At 33.1% G+C, this 23,405-nt stretch overlaps 4 protein-coding genes across 5 annotated transcripts in view; all 4 read left to right on the top strand.

The window, feature by feature from the left end:
* Positions 1-1,868: 1,868 nt before the first annotated feature.
* On the top strand, positions 1,869-7,982 carry LOC100179783 (ribosomal oxygenase 2). The gene is made up of 8 exons (XM_002131288.2): positions 1,869-2,161; positions 3,476-3,666; positions 4,126-4,318; positions 4,397-4,592; positions 5,256-5,407; positions 5,959-6,115; positions 6,511-6,737; positions 7,148-7,982. The coding sequence occupies exons 1-8, from the start codon at positions 1,976-1,978 to the stop codon at positions 7,316-7,318; spliced, it is 1,473 nt and encodes a 490-aa protein (XP_002131324.1). The 5' UTR covers positions 1,869-1,975; the 3' UTR covers positions 7,319-7,982.
* Positions 7,586-8,014, top strand: LOC100177434 (signal recognition particle 19 kDa protein-like). The gene has a single exon (XM_009862246.1). The coding sequence runs from the start codon at positions 7,586-7,588 to the stop codon at positions 8,012-8,014; it is 429 nt and encodes a 142-aa protein (XP_009860548.1).
* A 1,531-nt stretch (positions 8,015-9,545) lies between these two features.
* Positions 9,546-17,192, top strand: LOC100175108 (tetraspanin-5). 2 transcript variants are annotated; one of them, XM_026837171.1, is made up of 7 exons: positions 9,547-9,705; positions 10,467-10,517; positions 10,691-10,834; positions 12,973-13,143; positions 14,275-14,478; positions 15,272-15,388; positions 16,056-17,192. In XM_026837171.1, the coding sequence occupies exons 1-7, from the start codon at positions 9,643-9,645 to the stop codon at positions 16,119-16,121; spliced, it is 816 nt and encodes a 271-aa protein (XP_026692972.1). In that variant the 5' UTR covers positions 9,547-9,642; the 3' UTR covers positions 16,122-17,192. The 2 variants fall into 2 exon arrangements, with proteins under 2 accessions (XP_026692973.1, XP_026692972.1); XM_026837172.1 differs by lacking the exon at positions 12,973-13,143 and having other exon boundaries at positions 9,546-9,705.
* A 3,588-nt stretch (positions 17,193-20,780) lies between these two features.
* Positions 20,781-23,405, top strand: part of LOC101243133 (cyclin-dependent kinase 1-like) — a 6,049-nt gene continuing 3,424 nt past the window's right edge. The window contains exons 1-3 of the mRNA XM_009862145.3: positions 20,781-20,931; positions 21,387-21,543; positions 23,127-23,250. Of these exons, the coding sequence (XP_009860447.1) occupies positions 20,886-20,931; positions 21,387-21,543; positions 23,127-23,250 (327 nt within the window). The 5' untranslated portion in view covers positions 20,781-20,885. The remainder of the gene's footprint in view (positions 20,932-21,386; positions 21,544-23,126; positions 23,251-23,405) is intronic.

Here is a 23,405-nt window from a genome sequence, read left to right as displayed (position 1 = left end):
GCGTATTTACATACGGTACGGTGAATAAAGTATGAATGTAACTTGCTTTCTCCTCGTATGGCCAAAGACGCCAGTCATTACAACACGGGTGTTCAAATACCTTGTGCCAGCTTGCGAGTTACCATGTATGTTTCTTCGTAGGTAATTATTTTTGGAGAATTTTTATATGTATAGGGCTGATAATTTTGACAATCCATTAGTAACCACTGGGCTGGAGCAATTGCTTTGCCTTGCGACATATACGCCCACAATGGTAGCAGCGCCGACAGTAACCATGTACCACAAGTATTAAGCCCTAAAATTAGGCTCATTATCTGCGACACTATCTTTTTGAACACGTTAGTGGTCATATAGATCCTTTTTCGTCGAACAGTTGCTCTTGTTGTTGTTGTTGTTGTTTTTTGCGAGACTATTTTCCTCACTTATCTCAATTCTTAATTCTAGCATTTTCTTTAATCTCTTGATTGAAATCAAATCATTAATATATGTTTAAAACTTTTGGACTGAATTTTCAGATTTAAAACCGCACGATGAGCGATTAATTAACGATTACTTTCCTCATGCACTTTACATAGCGGAAACACTGTCTGGAGTTTGGCGGGGAACGACGGGACGTGTTATATAAGATAAGAAATCCACACAACGATTCACGACTGAATCAAACTATTAGCATTTAAGTGGGGACGCATTATATGCACTACCCTTATACCGTATTATCATTAATCGTAATTAAAACATTATTTTTGGTTCAACATTATATGATTAATATTAACTTCTAACATTACCGAATTACTGCGTGATTACGGTTTGTCAAAATTCATGAAAATAAACGTTTTTAAGCGACGACAACGTTAACTAGTGCAAGTTTACAATAAACACACGGTACAGGAGTTGTACAAAGCGTATTTACACATATTCTTTACCAATCACTCAATCCTCATACGTCATAAGTTCCATTAGCTATAATACATGTATAAATACATTCTGCCTCTACTGCTCCACAGTCACCAGTGGCGAATAGAACCCGTTTTGTTGGTTACTTCAGATTTGTTTTTGAGCCCAGTCGACCGTTGTAGTAAAAGAATTAATTAAAATAGCAGGGTGGGGGTAGATGGGACACCTTTTTATTTTGTTTTCTCTTTCATTTGGTAGTAAACAAAGAACATTTAATGAATTATAAAACCGTATCTTCACCACTTCCACAGACCGTTGTTAATTGTTTAAAACACGATCAGGCTATTTGGATATTATGTGTTAAAGATGTCCCATCTTCCCCGACTCTACTATCTTATGCTAATTAGTTTAAAACGTGTTCATTCATTAGATCTTTGATCTCTTGTTGGTTAAAATCTACTCAAATGTTTGCTCATTTATTAAAGAGCAGCAGTGAAATCACTACCATTCATTAAAGAGTCTAAAACTCAATAAACTTTCGTGAATACATGAACGAATGAATGTGGGTTTGCCCTTGTGCGGCAGGGAAATGACTGTCATTTGATATAACGCAGGTACGTGTAATTTGGGCAGGATATAACAGTGATGATTGTTTAAACCCAAAAGTCAGTATTCGGTTGTTCATATTGTCACCATCTCTTTGGTTTGGTTTTAATCTTTTTGCACAAACTTGAGAATAATTTTTCCGAGTTAGAACCACATAATTAGCAACTAGTTAAATACATTACGTTGGATGTTCAACTTACGCGAGTAATGTTAATTTAAAATTTGACTCTAAAACACAAACATAAAAACAAAAGTTTTCGTTTTAACCGTTTGTTTTATTACGCAATACATACAGAAAAGGTGCAAAATATATGTTTTTGTTGAAATATTTTAACCCCCCTAAAAAAATAAAAAAAAAACTCAGCGCCGACCTGCGGAAAAGTTAGCGTGTCCAATGTCCATACTAATATATATTGGCAAGTCTTACTACTGTACCGATACTACCGATCTGATAGATAGGCCTATTTAAGTTAATATGCCGAGATTCAAGAAAACAAATAAATCTTTGCTAAAGACAATTCCAATGGACGAAGTTGCGTTAGACCTCAGTTCACCTGACTCTCTCTTTCAATCACTTATCCAGCATTCATGTTCAATTGAACGCTTCTACGAATATTACTGGGAACAACGTCATCTCTACATTCCGTGCTTAAAATCAGGGGTAACTATTCTATGTACTTTATTGTAAATCTTATTTCAATTAGGTTATCTTAAGGGAAGGTAATGCTTTAGCTAGTGACTACTAACTTTTCAAACCGTTCCTTAAGTCTCTCTGATACCCATTGTCCAACCTACAGAGTATGACAGGTGCATGACTGATTTTCTCACAGACTTTTGGTAATGCTCGCCATAATTCGTCTCAAGCACGCCAATAAATTAAAGAATGAAAAAGTTGTATTAAATTTGGAAGGATTTTAATATGGCTTGAAAATATTAAATTGAGCAGGATTTTCTAATGTGGCTTGAAAATATACATGCTTTGTACGCCGATTTTAATGAAAGCACGCGCGCATGCAAAAAATATCCGTCTTGCATGCGTAAGATGTTGTCAGAAACTGCCGTACTCGGCAGACTGTCCTATTTCCTATTGTATGTTTTTTTGGAAACTTAACAAAGCTAAGATTATTACACCATAGGTTCATATCCGGGATATGGGATAATCCCACATAAAGTATAATACTAATTGTAATCAACGGGGGACACCGAGGGATGCAAGAGGGTTCGCCGTGCGCAAGCACTCCCAATAAAATGAACAATAGAAGTGGTAACTTGTGCACTTAAAATCTTTTCTATGCCGGTTTGTCCGGAGGACGTGCGCACTTAAAATATCGTAGTTACGATCAGTAATTTAAATGAAACAGCTAATGTTAATTAAAAATAATCCGTCATGCGCAACAGGGCTTTGGTCGTGTTAACCGAGCGTAACCAATTTCCTTTAAAAAACGAATAATAATATTGTTGTTATCTGTTAAATATAAACGTTCATTCTCCACAAGATCAAAATGCAAACTTGTGTGAAATAACAACTCTTCACAAGGGATTTTAGTGAGGTCTAAGGTACATTTTGGTGACAAAAATTTATCATTTTTTGTTAAACAATGTGTAAACAAAAATCTTTTTTTTACAATCATTTGCCTAACTCAGGGGTTCTTAAACTTTTTTAAGCACGCCCCCCAATGAAGATCTCAACAAACTTAAAGGTTTGCTATTTTAATTTAACCTTTGCATGCGTCGTATTTAAGCCTTTTGAACACCACTGTAATAAGACATATAACACTTTATTTTATAGTTTTTCGCGCCCCCCTTCCAAGTGTTACACGCCCCTCTAGGGGGGCCCACCCCCCAGTTTAAGAACCACTGGCCTAACTGGTCTCTAGTAACCTTCGAACTTATTCAGAAATAGTGGCATCTGCACTCCTTAACATACTCTTTTTTGCCTTTTTTTATGTCAAATAACTATCATTTACTTTTAAAGAGTGGGGACAATTGCCAAGATAAGCGACTTCCAGGGACAAGATCTTCTTACTTTAACAAACTGTTTAATCATGAAATATTAAAAGAAGTCGTACTGAGCAAGAAACTTAAGTACGACAAAGATATTTGTGCATGTCGATTTGATGATGAGAAGAAGTGTCGGGTAAATGCTGAAGTACATGGACCTGTCACGTGAGCAAAACAATTTTAGTTTTCTATGTTTAATAAATGGCAATGCCAGGAAGCAACAATATAAACACTTCTTCGTTTGTAAAGCTAAAAGCATACCCTGTTGCAAAAGTTGTATTACATCTTTTTTAAAGGGTGACATACTGACATTTAAATGTTACTTAACTTTAATTTCTAATTTTATTACCCCATTTGGTACAATTATGCAATTAATATTTAAATATATATATATATATATATTTTTTTTTTGCAACATTACTATTAGTTAAGACATCACAGGTGCGATATACATGTTGTATTGTCGCTTTCAGTCTATTCATACCGTGAAACCACACGATGTAACATTTTGTGATCATCCAATGCTACAAATGGCACAAAACAACATGACATACTTTGTATCAATTTATATTACATAGTTGCAAAAATTGAGCAGGTTTCATAATTATTCAAATGATGTTACAGAGCTGAAAAAGTTCACAGTTTATTCCATGATGATAAAATGACGTTACAATTTCACCAACCCCAGAGATTTCACGATGAGTTATGGAAAATACAAGAAAAACTTGAAAGTTTTTTTGGCTCTCAAGTCGGCTCCAACGTTTATATGACACCGGATGGTTCTCAAGGTTTGGCTCCCCACCATGATAATGTAGAGGTATGTAGGGTAGCTGAAAATAAGATTTTTTACTTTGTGCTCTGATTTAATTTGTAATAAAATCTAATTTTTTTTCAGGTATTTATCCTTCAGCTGGAAGGAGAGAAGGAATGGAAATTATATTCACCTGTTGTAAATTTACCGAGAAACTCAAGTTCTGATTTTGACGATAGCACAGTTAAGGGACTTACCCTCCTTGACACCATTATAATGAAACCAGGAGATGTTTTGTATTTTCCAAGAGGAACCGTTCACCAAGCTAAATCTATCAAAGGTAATTGTTATAAACGTAGGAGAGCAAGTTGCATAAGAATACATTCCTGTTCAGTTTTAAAAAGCAACCAAATCAAAATAATACAGAACACATGGTGTGCAGAGAGACTACATGTTTCCTAATTTCCAGTGTTGCAGGAAGTAGACTTTATGTTGTTAATTGTTACACAAGTTTTTATTATTAAAAAAGTTTTCACTTTTCTACCCTTAATTAAACAAAATGGACACAGAAACACTTAATACCTGTAATTGAGTGATGTTGCGATTCATTGCTTTCCAGACAGCAAATTAACAAGGAGCGAAAAATGGTTAAAAAAAATTCATGCGGACTATTCTCTTTATTTTTTAGTTGCTTCACTTTTTATTTTTAATATTTTTTTTCCAACGCCTGCAACACTTTAGCATTAGCATGCATGCTCGGCACTCCACAATTTTCAACCGGAGGTGCCAAGCATAAAAAAACTGCTTGGTCACAAGCTTTCGGGGTCGCGCTCGGCAGGGCACATTGCTAATATTAATATATATATAAGTTTAACACATAATTGGTACGTTTTTCATTTTATACTGTTTGCCAAATTCTTTGGATTTTTCCTTACTTTCAGGCAAGTGCTGTGCTCATAATGTTGTTAGATGTTTATATTTATTTTACACAAATCAACTTCAGGTACAGGTCACTCCACACATTTAACAATAAGCACATATGAAACTCAATGTTGGGGAGACTACATATTGGACTTTATTCCATATCTGACAGATGCTGCTGCAGATAAAGTAGTTTCATTAAGACGAGGCTTACCTCGGAAGTATTACAACCAGGTGTGGTTGTGTTTTTTGTTTATTTGAAACCGTGTCTTGCAACTTATTAGGTTGAGTTGCCCACCACAGTGATGTACATGGCCATGTAGCTCTTGATAGCAGTTTATATCGAATTGCCAGCTTTGCAATTAGTTTTAACATAATATTGAAGTTTTCTCCAACTAATGTTGCAAATTGCTATTTAACAGACAGTATTCATACTGATTACTGACCAGTGACCCATGTGAGAATTGCTTTAATATACTTGGATAACCTGACCTGTTGTCAGAAATAGTCTTGTAGTTTGTACATGAGATTGATATTACATAACTTTAACTAATCTCATCATTTATTTGCTGATTGTGGCTTTTCCTGGATGACAGCACCTTATATTTGAAAACCCCGTTTTAATTTTACAAAACATATGCATTATTCAACGCTTTTTTTATTATGTATTTTTAATGTAAAATATTAAAGTTTCTGGACACATCTAGACTCGCTTCACAGCATAATGTGGTGTAACAAAACAACAGTTTAAAAAATACTTTGTAATAGTTACTAATATCATACAGACTTCTACTGATGGTTTTAAACAAAATTTGAAAAAGGCCCTAATTAGTTTGGCCGAATCTTTAACTGAAAGTACTGATGTTGAAATGAGCGATTCAATTGTTTGTAACTTTTTTGCAAATAGACTTCCTCCATTTGGATCTGTGCAAGAACAACTAGGTAAGATTTGCTTGGTTATGATTAATTTTTAAGAATTATAACTAAATATATATAGTTTGTATACTTCGTAGATATATACCTCGTGTCTACCTTTTTTCCATTTTTGCTTGACACTATCCATGCAACATACATATAAAGGACATAGTTAATGGCAAACAAACAGTCAAGTAATTTACTACAATACGACTGTTGTGACACATTAATGATAAAATAGAAAACTTTTTCTGCTGAACTAATTAATGTGTGCAAACAATTAAACAAATATTCTTTCTATTTCTGCTAGAACTGCTGTTGGAAAAGCTATACATTATTCACGTAATTTAGGTCCTTCCATGTTTATTTTAAAGTGAATAAGATGTGAAAATAAAATAATTTTAATTTTTAATCTTGCTCAGGCAAAAATCCAACACTCAGTTCAATGGTTCGCCTTTCGTACCCTGACCATGTCTTAATATCAAGAGGAAAAGGTCAATATCATGCGGAGGATACTTTGGAAGAAGATGATAATGATCTTGAATCAGATGAAGAGGGAGATAAAGAAGACTCTGAGAAGATGGAGGTTTATGTTTATTACTCCACCAGGAACAGGAGGATCACTCATATGATGGAGGAAGAGGAAAAGGTGTGGAAGTTTTTCAAAATCATTTTTTTGTGGCAGGCAACTCAAAGTTTTACTAACATGACTAAATGAGTGTCTTATTACTAGGTATATGTGGTAGATTCTTACACCTCATGCTTACTTTGTCTGTAATATTTGAAGAACCTATTAACATAAACTGTTGTTTTCCAGAACAGCTATTAACAATGGTAGCAGCAACAATATATGGTTATTGGTTAAGTGATTTATAAAATGCCTGCTGCCATATGATTTTTGCAATTTAACTAAAGCTATATCACAGTGGTTAGAAAGAGTGTCTCTTAACAAGAGAATACCATGTTTAAAGTACTATGCAGATTATTCTTTCTTGCTATGCAAGAATAAGTTAATGATCATAATTGCTATAATTATAGTTTTCCTTTTGCATTTCACAGCCCAAAGGATTGCGATTTGCTGCGGAGTGTTGGGGTGGTCTCACCACTCTTAAAAAGTCTGAATCTGATTTCGTTAAAGTTTCCGACCTCAATCTTCCCATGCATGTTGGCTTGGACATGCTTGTTGCTCTGTGGGCAGAGGGGTTGCTTGAATGCAAAAATGACAATTAACATAAAAACATATTGTTTTGGTTGCTCAAAATTTTTAATTAAGCTCATTTTACTGCAAGTAACTGAAAACTCTTTTTACCAAAGTCATTTTGCTTGATGCCAACTTTCTATTAATACCATTACTGTTTTAATACCCTTTTTCATTTTAAACATTTTCGGTTCCTATTTTTCTTAAATTTGTCAATGCTGCTATCATTTTTTTATGATGTTGTTTTTGTTTCTTCCAGGTGGTGTACGGTGTAGGATATAAAAAGTTTAAAAATTAAAATGGCAGCAACTGTGGCCAGTAGCTCTGAACGATTTCTTTGCATTTATCCAGCTTATCTGAACAGTAAAAAAACTCTGGCTGAAGGTCGACGAATTCCAAAGAAAAGTGCATGTGAAAATCCAACTTTCGGAGAAATTAAAGACGTTTGCATCGCTGCAGGCCTCAAACCTTTGGTTGAAAACAAATTTTATCCTCGTGAGCTTTATAAAAGTGATGCTGCCTCAAGAGGAAGAGTGAGAGTGCAGTTAAAGAACGAAGACGGTTCTCTGGTTGATCCTCGTTTTCCCAACAAGAAAACATTGCTTCTACATGTTGGAGAAATGATTCCGAAGTTAAAAGCTCGCACTAGCAAAGGAGGGTCGGGAGATGGGTCTCAAACATCCAGTCAGGCCGGACCAAAGTCGAAAAAACAGAAAAAGCGAAGATGATCGATGTTACTTCACTTACGTGTCCTGAAAAAACTTTTATATTTAAAAAGAGAATAGTTTGCGTTTGATCAGATTTTACTTTATTTTGGTGTGAAATGTGGGGTGGACAAGGCTATCGTTGCTATACTGCATATCCTCAACTTGGTGTTGTTAATGCCTTGCAAGTTTTGGACAAAGGAGAATGGAAGAAAGGCCAGTTTTTACTTCAGAATCCGAGCGTAATACAACACAAGCTAAACATGGTTGATGTTGTCTTTTTGATGTATTAAAGTTGAAAAGGATTTTTGACTATTTTCCCAAAATAGAATAATGAATATAATAGAAAAATACAAATGTTTTATACATTCTGTTTATAAAATATGAATTTAAAATAAGCGTGGTCGCTACACCTAGCGAGTAAACAAGCCATTTATTCTAATTAAGTGTGTGCGTAAAGACATGACCCGTACAATGGGGGGAGTTGGCTTAAAACAGGATTGACCCAAAGGTTTGGCACTGACGGAAAAACAAACCCTCCCCCCAAAAAGAAATTCCACCAATAGTTCACAGTGAACAGTTTCATGGGCACACTTGTAAATTGTAGAAGTGCATTACTGTAATACACAAGAAATTAAATATAAAAATAAGTATGAAAAAATAAATATGTAGAAAGAAAGGTATATACAAAATACGCAGCAATGTTAGCTGATAATTTATGGATGAAATGTTGTTTGATAAAGGTTTAGGCCTATGTAGGTCAAGAGATCTCAGCTAGAGATGTCCGATCTTTTCTAACCCCATTTTCTGCCATTCAAAGGAAACATGGTTGGTGAACCCGCGTGTAAGAACCATAAAAGACATGCCCCTGAAAAAAACTGAGAATTGAGTTTTCGGTGGCAATACCTTGCTGACCAACGACTGCTTCCTTGTCTCAAAAAATGCAAAATACACAAACTGTCTATACTGTAAATAAAAACCAATCAGAACTCCCTACTGCCGCGAATACCCGCGCCTGGTCAGTCATATGTTCATAACGTAATTTAAATGTAATCACTCCAAAAGCGACAAGCATAACCTGCAGCAACACAAACTTCCCAAATAATTTTTTACACTGCGACGGCCGACGGTGATAAAATTGTTTCAAGCAAAAAATAAGAGAATTTTTCTTGCGTATTAATGCTTTTATAAAAGCATTCTGCCTGCTAAAAATGGCAATCAAAACCGCCTCGTGGTTACTAATTCTGATTTGTTCTTGATTGGGCCTACTCCGTTAAAGTAAAAGGGTAAACCAATATTATGCAACTTATTATAATACGTGCTTATTCAATAGAGCTTTGCTGTCTTGTTTTTCATTTTGCTTTTCTGTTGTTCCTGTTGCTGTTTTATCAGAACCATAGTTTAGTTTGTACGAATGTGCGCTATAAAGTGTTCGTCACTTGTATTGTTATTACACTTAGCCTACTCCTGTAAGTTGTTTTTCACTGTTAAATTTACAGACTATACGTTGGGAAATTAGTTTGTATTTAGTGTTTAAAGGTTATGGAGTTTTTGGTGTTTAAAACAAATATGTATTTAATAGTTATACAGATACATTGTAGGTGTACATAAAAGTAATACAACAGATATCGTAAAGCTGGTCAATCTAAACCATGCCACAAGAAGTTGGATGTTGCACTAAGTATTTTTTGTTCAGTTTTAACATCTTGTTCTGGGTAAGATTTTGTTTTTGCTTTATTATTCATGAATGTTTACAAAAAAAATTATAAACCTAAGTAATAAAATAAACGCTACATTGCAGCAGTTTACAAACGGTAGCCATTCAACTAGTCTACGTCAAATCCCTAGAAAACCAAGTTAAACAACTCATTGTTAAGTAAACCCCCAATTTGTCACCATTTTGTGTTTAAAATACCATGTGTGGGGAGGAAAAAATGAATGTTTTTGGGTAAATTAAATAAAATTAAAACCAATTTTAATATATGTTATACATATATATATATATATATTAATATATAAATCGGTTTTAATTTTATTGGCCCATTACCCCAACTGTCGGGGTGCTACTGCATGGACCTTCCTAGTTAGAGAAGCATGACGTTTCCTGGAGGTAGGCGACAGCTTGGCCAAGGTTAGATGCTCCCGTTATGCGTTCGCATATGCTGGGCATGTGTCTCATCTTACTCGTCACAGACAGGGCAGATAGGACTCTCACTTTTTTAAGTTGCCTAAGTAACAAATATTTTAGAAATTCTTGCTTCATGATGTATGTTGAAGCGGGTAGGCGTATAAGTTATGTTCAACATCCGTATTAACTATTTGTTTACGTCACAGTAGTGCTTGACTGCTCGTGACGTATTGAAAGATCATTAAACTTGCAGTAGTGGCAAATTTACTACAAAAAAATTTGTACATAGCCCATTAGCCTTTCTGCTGTTTTTTCAACTAGCTTATTTACTACAATCTGATATTACAGATAATTGGACTATGTCTACTTGGAGCAGGAATCTGGGCATGGAGTGAAAAGGTAACTTAATAATACATTTGAAAATGGTAACCTTGCCTAGTTTTATTCTATTAACCTGTTTTATTCCATTATTTAAAATATATAATATAGCTGTCTTTGCTCTGTGTATCTTTAATGAGTAATGCAAACCTTATTAAAGAACAAAAGCTATGTATATGCCTATTTTTTTTTAGGGTTTCTTCGACAACTTAACAGCCATCAGCAGCTTACCTATCGACCCTGTGTTGGTTGTGATCATCATCGCACTGGTTATGTTCTTGCTTAGTTTCTCTGGTTGTCTAGGTTCCTTAAGAGAGAATATTTTTCTGCTTAAATGTGTAAGTAATAGTAATATGTTATTTAGGTATTAAAAACTGCAATACCGTTTTGGTAATAACTTTGGAAAACATGTAGGTCAAAAGTAGACCGCAATCGATGTGGCGAAATTTGTCACAAACGCTGTTACCATACTAAAGGACGGAATAACCAAAGTAACAAGCTGGTGTTTTAAAATTGTAGCTACATAATCTAATGCAATAGGATGTGCAATAAAACTACAAGCACCGGGTTTAAGCCTAAAAAATGTATCGCAAAACCTTGACAACATAAATCCCATTATTTCTTGATTTTATATGCGATAGTTTATGGTGCACATTTTCGAAAATCAATAACTTATTACACGAACCCATAACATACACCTCACTGACCACTTGCAATTACGCTGTAATACTAATAATGTTAATCTAACTTAAAGACTATCTTTAATTAAAACAATACAACAAAAAATTTGGTTGTTTAAAAATGTTGGCAGAAAGTTAGTAATCTTGTGCACTGAAGAAGCGAACAAGAGAATGTTATAAGAACGTCTTGTTTGCACAATATTGGCTGCTGTCATTTATGGTAAAAAAACTAAAAAGTCATTTTTTTGTTCTCTACACCAGAAAATTTACTTGGTAAAGTCACTGTGTCTTGAGTCTTTGCTTGCACTTAAAGATGGCTTTTTTAGCGCTGTGCCCCAATGTTATGACTAATGGCACAAGAACTAAACTACTTTTTAGAGTTTTAAACCATTTACTTACCAGATACTAGTACATAAAAAAATTCTCTTTTAAATTCCAGTTTTATACCATTAAAATTAATAATTAAAAATATATATACATTATCAGGTTTATTTGTGGCTAAATTAGTAGTTTCACAAAATGTATATCGTTTTATATATACTTAGTAAAGTTGAATCATATCAGTTTATCACCCATATTGTTACTGATATAATATGTCTCAATGATTGAATGTATGTACTGTACATCTGAATTAATTGTGGGATGATTTCTTTTAAATGCCTTTAAAAATAAGTATTACGTATTACTAACGTAGAGCCATGTGACTCATAATCATAAAATAATATAAATCATGTGAGATCCTCCAGATCTATGTAGTCATGTTGGTATAGCTGGATTATCACTTACCGTTACCAATATGACATAATATTGTGTTGAAGCCACAAATACCCAATGATACATTCTACTGTTATTCCTACTTGGTGAAAATGTGAATTTGAGCCTTTCATGTCATTTGTAAATGTTATTTTTTTGTTCTTACATTAATACATAAGGTGTCAGCACGCCATCACACATTCAAAATCCCTGTAACCCTAAACTCCCATATTTTCAATATTTTTAGTTAAATATTTTTGTATCTTCTTAATTGTCAGGATAACCGGTTTTCTCTACAACAGTACATAGTTTAGCTGTATTTATGCTGTAAATCTATATGCTATCCTATGCACTTTAAAATAGACAGCTTGGGAAAATGAGCAATTTCCTGCCATAGATTTAAGCATTACATAGATAGACGAAGACCAACACCAAATAGCTTAACAGACGACAAGTACTATTTTATTTAAAGTGTAAATGTAATATTAACCAATAACTATTGTTTTGACCAATATATCTTGCATGTGGCAAAAAATGTAAATATATCTATATATTTATATCTAAATATATTTATTAAATTATATTATTCCGATTGATTTCAAATAACAACTTTAGCAATCATTCAATTATTTTAGTTCTACATAACATCAGCTTGTAAAAGATAGATGTCTCACTGTAGGTTATAATATTAACAAGCTGTACTAAGAGTAATCCAAATATTTGGATTAACAAGTTGCTTGCCAGTGTTGCCATATTTTATTTTATTATGAAATACTTGGCAACAGCTTGTCTTCAAGCTTGTGTGAATTAAGGCCTAAATAAATCTTCTCAATATCTTTAGATGTAATTCATTTCTTGCCATTTGTTGTTTTATATTTACTGTTCTCAAAGTAATTCTGTCTTTGGGTAAATTTTAATTTATATTTTAGTATAAAGAACTCAAACAAAATTCATTGATTTTCCCAAACCCTCTGGTTTATGTACAAGGTCACTGATGGTTTTAAAATTGATTATTCTCTTATTGATTTAATTTCATCTATCAGTTCTCCATTTGTCTCGGTGTAATTTTCTTTGCTGAGCTGATTGCTGGAATCCTCGGCTTCGTATATAAGGATTGGTTCCATCAACAGTTTGCCATCTTCGTCAATAAAACCATTAAAGGTTACAGGGATGACCCCGACCTACAAAACATCATCGATTTTTCTCAAGAATATGTGAGTTTTAATTTGAAAACGATAGTGTTCAGTTTAAATTTTTAAATTACTTAATTGTTTTTAGTAAAGGTATATTTCAAAAGCCCTTTTTTGTACTGTTTTAAATCAATCCCCTATGAAACAAGAAACATTAAAAACTTTTATTTACTGAAACATTTTAAAATTAATCTCAAACATTTACTACAGATGACGACCTTTTTGGTTTCAGCTCACAGATTATTAACATAATTTAATTAAACTGGTTACATTACAAATCAGTGTAAGATTCTTATTGTTCACGAAACACATTCAGTAACAATCCCTATTACGACACAATCAAATAGGGAAAGTGGTGTTACAACATAGGTACATTGTAGATGTCACAATTGCCAATGTTTTTTTGTCATTATGTAAACATCCATTTCTGCACTTATGCATTAGAATCTAATGCTTAAGTGCAGAAATGGTAGTCATAAATTTAAACTTGGATTACAGTTTAGTTCTTTCTTCAGAAAAATAAACCCACAAGCAATATATTGATGTCTTGAACCACTCTAAGTATTAACAGCAGTAGAAAGCATAAATAATTGATGTTTCTCTCATTATAATTTCGTTCCTTTGTAACCAGCACCAAATTAAATATAAATTAAACATAAGTGCTTGTAAATTAAACATACACTGCCAGTAGCAAACTAAGTTTAAGATACCTATATTAATATTAATGAAGGTTATTTGTTTTGTTGTATTTGTACTTTTTGCGAATAGCACTATTGGGACGTTTTATGTATTTACTAAATAAAAGAGCAGAGCTCCAATTAATGGACAGTTTTCGTTTAGAAACTGATCAAAAAATCAAAATGTGAATACTTTTTGTTCATTTTATGTATAGTGTAGACAATTGGACATGCAATCATTTTTTATTTAAAAATTTTCCGTATAATACTTTAATACCATGTTCTAAGCATGATGCTGTTATCGTTGAGGATGTGTTTCTGTTAACTGTTTTGTGTGTCTCATTTTTTAAGTTGTCAACAAAGTTACATATCAAGTCATCAGGCTTTGATCACCAGGTGTATGACCCCATGCCATATGATTTACACAAAGACAACTGTTGCCATGAAACGATAAATAAATGATGATGATTATTTTCAGTTAAAATGCTGCGGTGGTGACACTGGCGTTGCTGACTGGGACAACAACATTTACTTTGATTGTGCCAGCAACATCTCGTTTAACGACGTGTTTCTCAAACCTGCTGAATCTTGTGGTGTACCATTCTCATGTTGTATCAAACTAGGCACAAGTAATGTAGTGAATACACAGTGTGGATACGGCCTGAGAGACCCTGGAGTAACGGTGAGTAGTTTTACTAAAAGGGAATATTTAATTCAAGACTTAAAATTCTAAAAAATTAAAGCTCAAAATATCTGCCCCAACTGCAAAGAAAAAGTACCTTGGATTTCTTTTAAAGGTACGTTGGGTTTAACCAACACAACACAGTATGGCTAAATATGTGACCTCCTTCGGCAGATTAAAAAAATATGTTTTCAATATTGACCCATTGGCCACTGCATCCTACTTTTTTTTAAATATTTTGTTTTTCGCTGGCTGTAAAATATTCTTTCTGAGTGGGAGGCTTAAATTATAGTATTTGCCACAGTTGCCATATAGTAAAAGATGTTTTTTTTAAACTTTTTGCGTATGCATTATTAGGATTTTCACTTACCTTGATAAAATCATGGTATTTATAATCTAGCTAGATACAACAAGCTATTTATTTAAACTGCAGTGGGTCAAAATCTTACAAAATATTCTCCAGTTTATGCAAGTTCAAATAAACAACTTTATTTTTTTGGTTAGAATTCCCTTTTTGGGTTTAATCTATTCTCATTTATTTAAAGTGACAACAAACCTGATAATACCTATGAAAAGATTATAACTAATGCCTCAGCAAAGTTTTCTTGAAGTATCACTCTCCATTCCTTTTTGAGGCAGCTTAACTTAATGCATGTTGCATTTTATAACCACTGCCTTAAAATGTGAGAAAGCATTAATTTTCACATTCCTTTAAAATGCTATTTTATAATCATCTTGACAACAGCAGTTCTGTGTTCTTTGTGTTCTTGTAATAAACATATTACCTGTTAAGGCATCGGAGCAAGTCACCAAAATTTACACTTCGGGATGCATTACACAGTTTGGTGATTGGTTGAAAACAAATCTATACACCGTTGCTGGAGTATTTATTGGTGTTGCATTAATACAAGTGAGTTGCATTGTATATTCTAAACAAGTTCCTGTAAAGCCTTGGGAACAAACACATATTTAAAACACTTGAATAAAAGTAACATTTCCCCTTGTGTGGCTTCGTTTGTTAATTCTAAAATTAAAATGATTCACCGCTATAACCTGGGTGTAATAACACACCATATACTGTGGTTTGATACTCTTAATGTCCACCAGTTAGCAGGTATTAAGCTATTCTGGCAAATGTTTTTGTGTGACAGTGTGTGTTTACTTTTCAACCAAGTATTATTTTTTGCAACATTTATTATAACATATGGTTTAGAATATCTTAAGTTTGTTCCAAACGGGAATGCATTGTTTTCTCAATTATATAAACCTTGTTCAATTTAAATTTAATAATCTGATTGAAACTAGCTGTGTGAAGCAAAATGTAAAAAGAATTCAACGAATTTATAATAATAATAATTTAATAATAGCTTTATTTGTCTGTTTGATTACGTTTGTAAAGTTTTAGAAATATTTTAAACGAAAAGACAGGAAGTAGCTGCAAAACAACAGTTGTTAAAATACACTTACAGTTAAAAATATTTACAGAAAACAGGGTTGGTCGCTACACTGTACCTATCAGACAAACGAGCTATTTATGTTTAAACTTCAAATTTCTAATAAACAACTTTGTTCTTTAGATAGTTCCAATCTGTTTTGCTCAGAATCTCATTAGCGACATTCAAGCAGTGAAAGCAGGATGGTAATGAATTTTAGTTAAAGTATTATTGAATTAATGTTATTATCAGATGCCATATACACAATATAAGCACATTCATTTTTTGACCGAGACACAAACTATTAAATCAAGGAATTAAAATTGTTGGACAAAAGTAATTTCACAATTCTCAGTCGTAACCACATTGCATGAATTTTTTATCCTTTCTTTGTAATGTTTCTCCCTCTAAAAATCGTGCCTACGCCTCTATGTTACGCTGTCCTTTATTTTTGCATATGATGTTGCCGTTTTTAATTTGTCAATATCAACATTTCCTATTTTAACTACTAAAACTTGTATTTGGATCAAATCTTGTGTTGTCTGTTTTTAACAAATGAGCTACTGCCACTTTTTTTCGTAAGATGACAGGAGATTGTCAAATTTCGACACCGTGTATTGAAGCGGTGAGTATTATCAATGAACTTCTATATTAAATATCCAGAAAGTATGAAAGTAATGAACACACACCAACCACAAACTATTAAAAGTGCAATTTCCTCAATATGTATTTTCTTTGAAAGATTTTTACGATGGCCTTTTGGTTTGTTGTAGTTTTTATTTTACAAAAGTGAACTGATTCAGCTGTAACGTTTGCTGATTTAATTCCCATAAATTAAACTAGTCTTATCAGCCGATTCTTTTGTAATTCTCCATGTAATATATAAATTAACTTTAGGTACCTCAAATTTGCCTGTTTCATAATTTCCATCTCTTCGTTAATGTGTTTTTCAAATCCTGATATTTCTTATTTACGGACAAAGGAAAGGATTGTTTTATATCAGCATCACAAACACTGTTGTTTGTATACTTTGGTCAGTTTTTAAGTTACTTATTAATGTGTAAACAAGTATAAAACATTGTTGCATCATTGTTATAGCGTTGTAAATATTTCATACTGTTTATCAACTTAAATTTGTTTTCGTGCATATTTAGTCTCATTTTACATTTATGTACTGTTGTATTTATGCTATATCAATACCATTTAGTTATATCATCAGTTTGTTTTTACCTGGTTGCCTAAATAAATGGCATCCCATAAAATAAATATTGCTGAGGTTTATTTATTCAAGTAGTGACATTACTGTAACCAGTTTTTTTGGTTTGGTGCTTTTAATGATTTAAGGTTTTGAAACAGCATTGCTTATTATGAAGCTTTATTTAAATTACTTTAGCAGTATGCTTCTATTTTTAGGCTTGAGCAGAAGTGGTCTGAAATTGAAGCAGTGATTAGAGAGAACAGACACAGTGGGAGAGAAAGATATTCTAAATCAGACCATCATATTAGAACAGAAAGTGTGAAAGCAGCATCATCATCAGTTGCACCGTGGTATCCAACAAAAATCCAAGAGCAGATTACACCAGTATATTGTAATGTGCCGCATCATAGAATGTATATGTCTGTGCCCAACGTTCGAGTTTCTGAAAGAGGACCAGGATGCGTTTCAGTGCCCTACATTCAAAAATCGTGGACTTCACCAAGTTGTGTGAATGTTGCTTTACAATGTGATGATGATGGTACTATTCTTGTCGATTACGATTGATTTTGCTTATGCGTAAATATGTTCCAAGCTCGAACGTGTGATGTAGTATATTTCTTTGCGTTGCAATTCACATTTATGGCAAAACTATATTTTATTCAATGGTTGTCATAACTCGTCTGTGTTGTTTTCGTAACGCTTTCATCGTTAGTGTTAATATAGTGAGATGGGCATAATTTCATTCTCGTACCGTTCGGTAGTAACCAAAGAATATTTACAGAATTCTGTAACAGTAGACTGTTAGAGGGCGTTGTTATTTGTTGGAAGCACGACCAGAAAATATGGGAATTCAATTAGGTGTCCACGATATTCCATCTTGCCCCACAGTACTACACGTCAAAATTAAATTAACTAATTGCATATAAAACACGGTGGTTCTTAGCTATCGAGGGGTTGCTGTGATAAATCACGGTACCGTTGCTACCAGCATCAAGCACCGAACACGTTATCGCTCGGATGCATTGCAAGCGCAGAAACCGCATGTACCTTAGGTAAGTATGCACGGGAATCAGAGGTGATTATAGTATTTCTTACATAGTGTTATACTGAACGTTGCCCCGATCCACACCATGCGGAGGTAAAGCGGTTGACCCTGCTTTCAGCACAGATTTACTATTGTAGTTTACCCAAATTTAACTTAATGCATAAAAAAAAGAATATTAAACAGCCATGTGGCTTAACTATTACATCTATCGCAACTGTGTTTGTGATTGAGCGACACGCATTGCGATCTTTCAGAAAACACGCAGGAGACTGTGTGCCCATTCGACAAACTGACTTTTGATTGTAAAACATTCTTTCCTGTAACTCACTTTTTCTGTATCGTGATATCGTTATTCGTTGTTTGTGCAATAGACTGAGTTGTCGACTCTCTTGTAATATATAGTTTAATCGTTCACTCTCGCAAACCACATAATTTCATTGGCTTACTATATTTTTTCAAAACCACGCGAGCATTCAAAATAAGAACCTTACTATTTTGCTTTTTTGCACTGTTTAAAAAAAACTGTTTGCATTTACCAAAAGTAGTCGGCATTGACGCGTGCTTTATAAAGTCGTGACAATACTGTCAAATTATTCTGTAACATTATGTAACATTTTATTGTTTAGCATTAAACGGAGGTACGTAAATAAAAAAAATTAAAAACAGTCTTGTCTGACAGAGTGACCCATCTTTCCCATCCTACTATACATTTTTTCCAATATACATCATGCTTTACTTCGCATGCGAATGCGCAGTAGCGACACCGGTGTCGTAAATATTCGTTTCGATTGATATAGTTGTACCAGGCGCTATTGCGCATGCACCAAGACGCTACTGCACATGCACAGTAGACTATTTGAAGTTATGCTTAATCCTAATACATAAAAATGATTAAGACCGAAATTGAAGAATTTTATACATTTAATCCCCGGAACAGTTTAAACCGACGCTGAAGTGGATGCGTTAAAATGCTATCTGAGAGGTGTAACAATCAAATTTTGCACAGAAATAGAACGAGCTCTTAAAGCTGAACAAAAAGAGGTTGAAAATAAAGTTTAAAAAAATAGAATTAGAAATATCAGGAATAAAGATCCCGTCGACGGAACTCTTACAACAAAGAGAAGCTCAAGAAGCACTAAATACTTCCTAAACCCTGAAAGAATACGCAGAGAAAAAAAATACTGTCTATAGACTTTACCGGAAAACAACAATCCAACCGGCAATAATAGCGGAACTAGCAAACTTTTATTAGGTTATAAATTATACATCGTATTTTCCATTTGCTGCTGTGTATTTACAACGAAATATGCTTGTTGTGCTTTTTTATGATAAAAAAATGCACAGTGGACCGAAACAAATACAAAGGGCATTCTGTCCAAATTCATTAAGACCCTCCGTTGAAAACGTTCCAGACACGACGTTTACACGATAAAAAGAGTAAGTACCGCTAACAAACTTATTTTATGCTAGTTTAAAAAGCACATTTTACTTATAATTTATACAGGTGCTGGTGGACCAAGGTGATCTTAGAATACAAAAATTATAGCGGCCACTTTCAATACCTCCTGCTCGTGCTATAACATAAAACGTGGGCACTATACTAACTAGACCCTAGCGGTACCTATTCTAAAAGAAAATTTTAATATTTAAAACAAATTTTCCCTTTTAATATTAATATTCGTCATAAAATATATCTACAGATTTTTCTACTTTCGAGTTTTAAATATGTTATAGCGCTACGTAATACCTAAAAATTAAAACAATATTTTCTTTAAAAAAGTGCAGGTATGGGTGTTAAATATAAAAAAAGTATGGTCATAACTTGAATTGTATTTATATTAAATTTTTAAATATTTTCGCGAAAATATAACTTACGCCAGAGTCCGTATATAAACATATAAACATGTTTATATACGGACTTTGACTTACGCATGTATGTAGGACACTAGCATGGTATTCTCATCGAATAATAAAAAAATAAAGTAATGTTTGTATCCCGGAACTTTTTTCATTCGTTACGTATTTATTAGAGCCCGCATTATATATGTTCCGATCTACTGCGCATGCGCATGCGCAGTAGCATCTTGGCGCAAGCGCAATTGCGCGCGGTACAAATATATCAATCGGAACGAATATATCACGACACTGGCAGTATAATTTTTGCACACAATTTTGTTCTATGTGTATTGTTTGCGACGTAATCACAGAAAGGTAGAATATTCCTTGGATAATGGAATACTTGGATTCAGTAACTTAACTAAACACAATTTCTATGGCTCTGGTCACAGCCTTTTAAACCGACGGCGTCTCTGATTGGTTAATTCGGTATTCGCTTTCTGTGATTGGCTAATAATTTACTGGCGCTTTGTACGAAACGTGATTTTTTAATAAAATAAAGATCTGTTGGATAATTTATTGTTTGCAACGAAGTGTTGCTAAAACTTCTTTTAATTAGATTAAAATATTGATGAATGAATTTGTAACAGGAAAGCAGAAGTTATAATACGGGCAATAAAATATATTCTTAACTGGTCGGTGTTCATTTTTATAGTATACCTATATTACCGGCATATGTGCTGTTATATTGTCTTACTTTTTAGTTTTTTTTTATGACTCCATTAGTGGTACACTCCTGTTTAGGTGAAAGGATTTGTAGATTCTTATTAAAAACATTTATTTCAGATTTCACCTGTAAAAGTACTTAGTTTATAGAAGCTGCTGGGAAAAGGAAATGGCACTACATGATGATTATGTAAAAATTGAAAAAATTGGGGAAGGTAATTATTATAAACTTATTATTTATTTTCTTATATATATGTTTGCAAAATCGGTTCTATATAAGCTCTGTGGTTTGAGTGCATTTGTTGTTATTAAAATATATATATATATGCATAATGCAATAGAGATAGGTATTCCTTTAGCTGGTGGCCACCTAAAATTTTTGTTTTAAAATGTTCTATTGGCCTCATTGATACCTGCTGTCTATTTTTCTTATGAAAAAGTTGGGCGTTTGTCTTGAAAATTACATTTGAAAATGTGAAGAAATACGCTTCGTCACTGTAATTCGCCTGACTTGAGTAACCTTAACGATTTATAATGTCACAATCGCGGTATGTAACGTCCCAATAGTGATATATTACGTACCTTATGTGGCGTGAAATATTATTTTCCCCTATGCCTTCATTTTGTTATCTTTCCTACATTTAGTAACAGTAAATATGTTTATTTTTAGGCACCTATGGTGTTGTATACAAAGGCAGAAATAAAAAAACCAATCAAATTGTTGCTCTTAAAAAAATTCGACTTGAAAGTGAGGAGGAGGGTGTACCAAGCACGGCAATCCGGGAAATATCAATCCTCAAAGAGCTTCAGCATCCCAACATTGTTTCGTAAGTTAAGATTCAAACAATTTCAAAGGATTTTCGTTTAGCTGGTCACCAGTGAAAATTTTGGTCTCAAATCCTGTATTTACGTGTATGTATAATACTACAAACTTCAAAGGTTGATTTTTAACACAACTTTATTGGAAAAATTATACGGTAGGTATCTATGAGCCCAAATTTTTAAACCAAAGTGTTTACCGGTTACCAGCTAAAGGAATACCTATTAAACATAGTTTGTGATCAAACGTCACAAAAGCATATTGATATCCAAAACAGCTGCATTAAAAGTAAGCGAGTTTGAATTTAATCATACGCATACATCACAGCATTAGAAGAAAAATACTTTGTTATGTTAATCGATTTGAATGTTTGCAATTTGGTCATCTCGGGTATTATATTTCGAATTTGGAATATCCCAGTTGTTGTGGGTAAAAGTGACATTTATTTGGCTTATTTTTTATCCTAACTGTCATTCTTGGTAGGAATTTTTTTTTTGGTAAAACACAATTACTAAATCAAACAAAAAAATGACAAAAAATACTTTTTATGAAGTTTGCTGAACTTATTTTTGTGGGAAGGCCATTCGTGAAAAATTAATTATGAATGCAGGTATTTACTACATATTTAAGTACCTTGCTGCTGGTATGTTTCATTTTGAAATTAACTTTTCATATATTTTTCTCTTGCTTTTTTCAACCTCAAAATTGCCTTATGGGAAGGGGTAAAATAAACAACCATTTTTTTCCCTTTTTGTTTTTTCTACACCAACCATTATTAACTTTGTGGTAAAATTAATTTTAAAGTTATGTATGTAAATTATTTTCATTTAATTAATAACTTAATTGATTTTAAAGGTAATCAAGTATCAAAAACAGATATTTTACAGCTTTGACTACATTTTCTGATGATGTAATTTATGTTTTAGGTTAAAAGTGTTTAGTTGCATGTTATTTTAAGGATTATAGGTCTAAATTTAGTTTAGATAAATTCCAGATGTCATTTAGATTTTCAAAAGCCTTTTTAACTGTGCTCTGATTACTTCTTGTGCTTTCTATTGGTTATACAGCTGATGGGCTTTAGTCTAATAAATGTTATTTGTGGGTAAGCTTATGTTTAAAAGGAAATATTAAGTAAAAATGATAAATTATAAAAGAAAAAAATGCATTAGAATAAGGTTGTTAAAAGTATGTAGTAGATATTTTGCTTTTGTGGAAAAAAGAGGACAAGTTGAGGTTTCTGAGAAAATATAGACTGTGTAGTACCTAAGTTGTATGACTAATATTTATTTATATATTATTATCCTGTACTTCCATTATTAATTTTTGTTTTGGTTAAGGTAACTTGCCTTTAAAACCATTGTTTTTGATGCCCCGCAAATGTTTTTTTTACACCAAAGCCTGGGGAATAAAAAACAGCACAAAAATTTTCAATAACAATTGAAGTAATCATAGAAATTAGAAACCCTACAATCTTTTTTGGACATTAAGGTATGATGATTACTGTTTCTCCAGACTCAAAATATTTTTTTTTTTTATTGTCCCACTTGACTATATTTGCTCTTTTTCTCTCTCAACCATATTATTTATCAGGTTACAGGATGTTGTTCTGCAAGAGTCGAATCTGTTTCTTGTTTTTGAATTCCTACAGATGGACTTAAAAAAGTATATGGACACAATAGGATCTGGAAAGTACATGGACAAAGACTTGGTTAAGGTAAAAACGTGATTAAACTATAATCTAAGGTAGAAATTAATTCTTAAAACCAACCCAAAAAAACAAAACAAAAATTGTATATGGGTAGTTAGTGTTAAAGGGATTAAGAAAATAGAGATGCTCAAAAGTCAAAATAATGTCACCCAAAGCATCAC

The sequence above is a fragment of the Ciona intestinalis genome, chromosome 12 (assembly GCF_000224145.3).
Source record: "Ciona intestinalis chromosome 12, KH, whole genome shotgun sequence".
Classification (NCBI taxonomy): Eukaryota; Metazoa; Chordata; class Ascidiacea; order Phlebobranchia; family Cionidae; genus Ciona; species Ciona intestinalis.
This window is presented reverse-complemented; position numbering and strand designations above follow the sequence as displayed.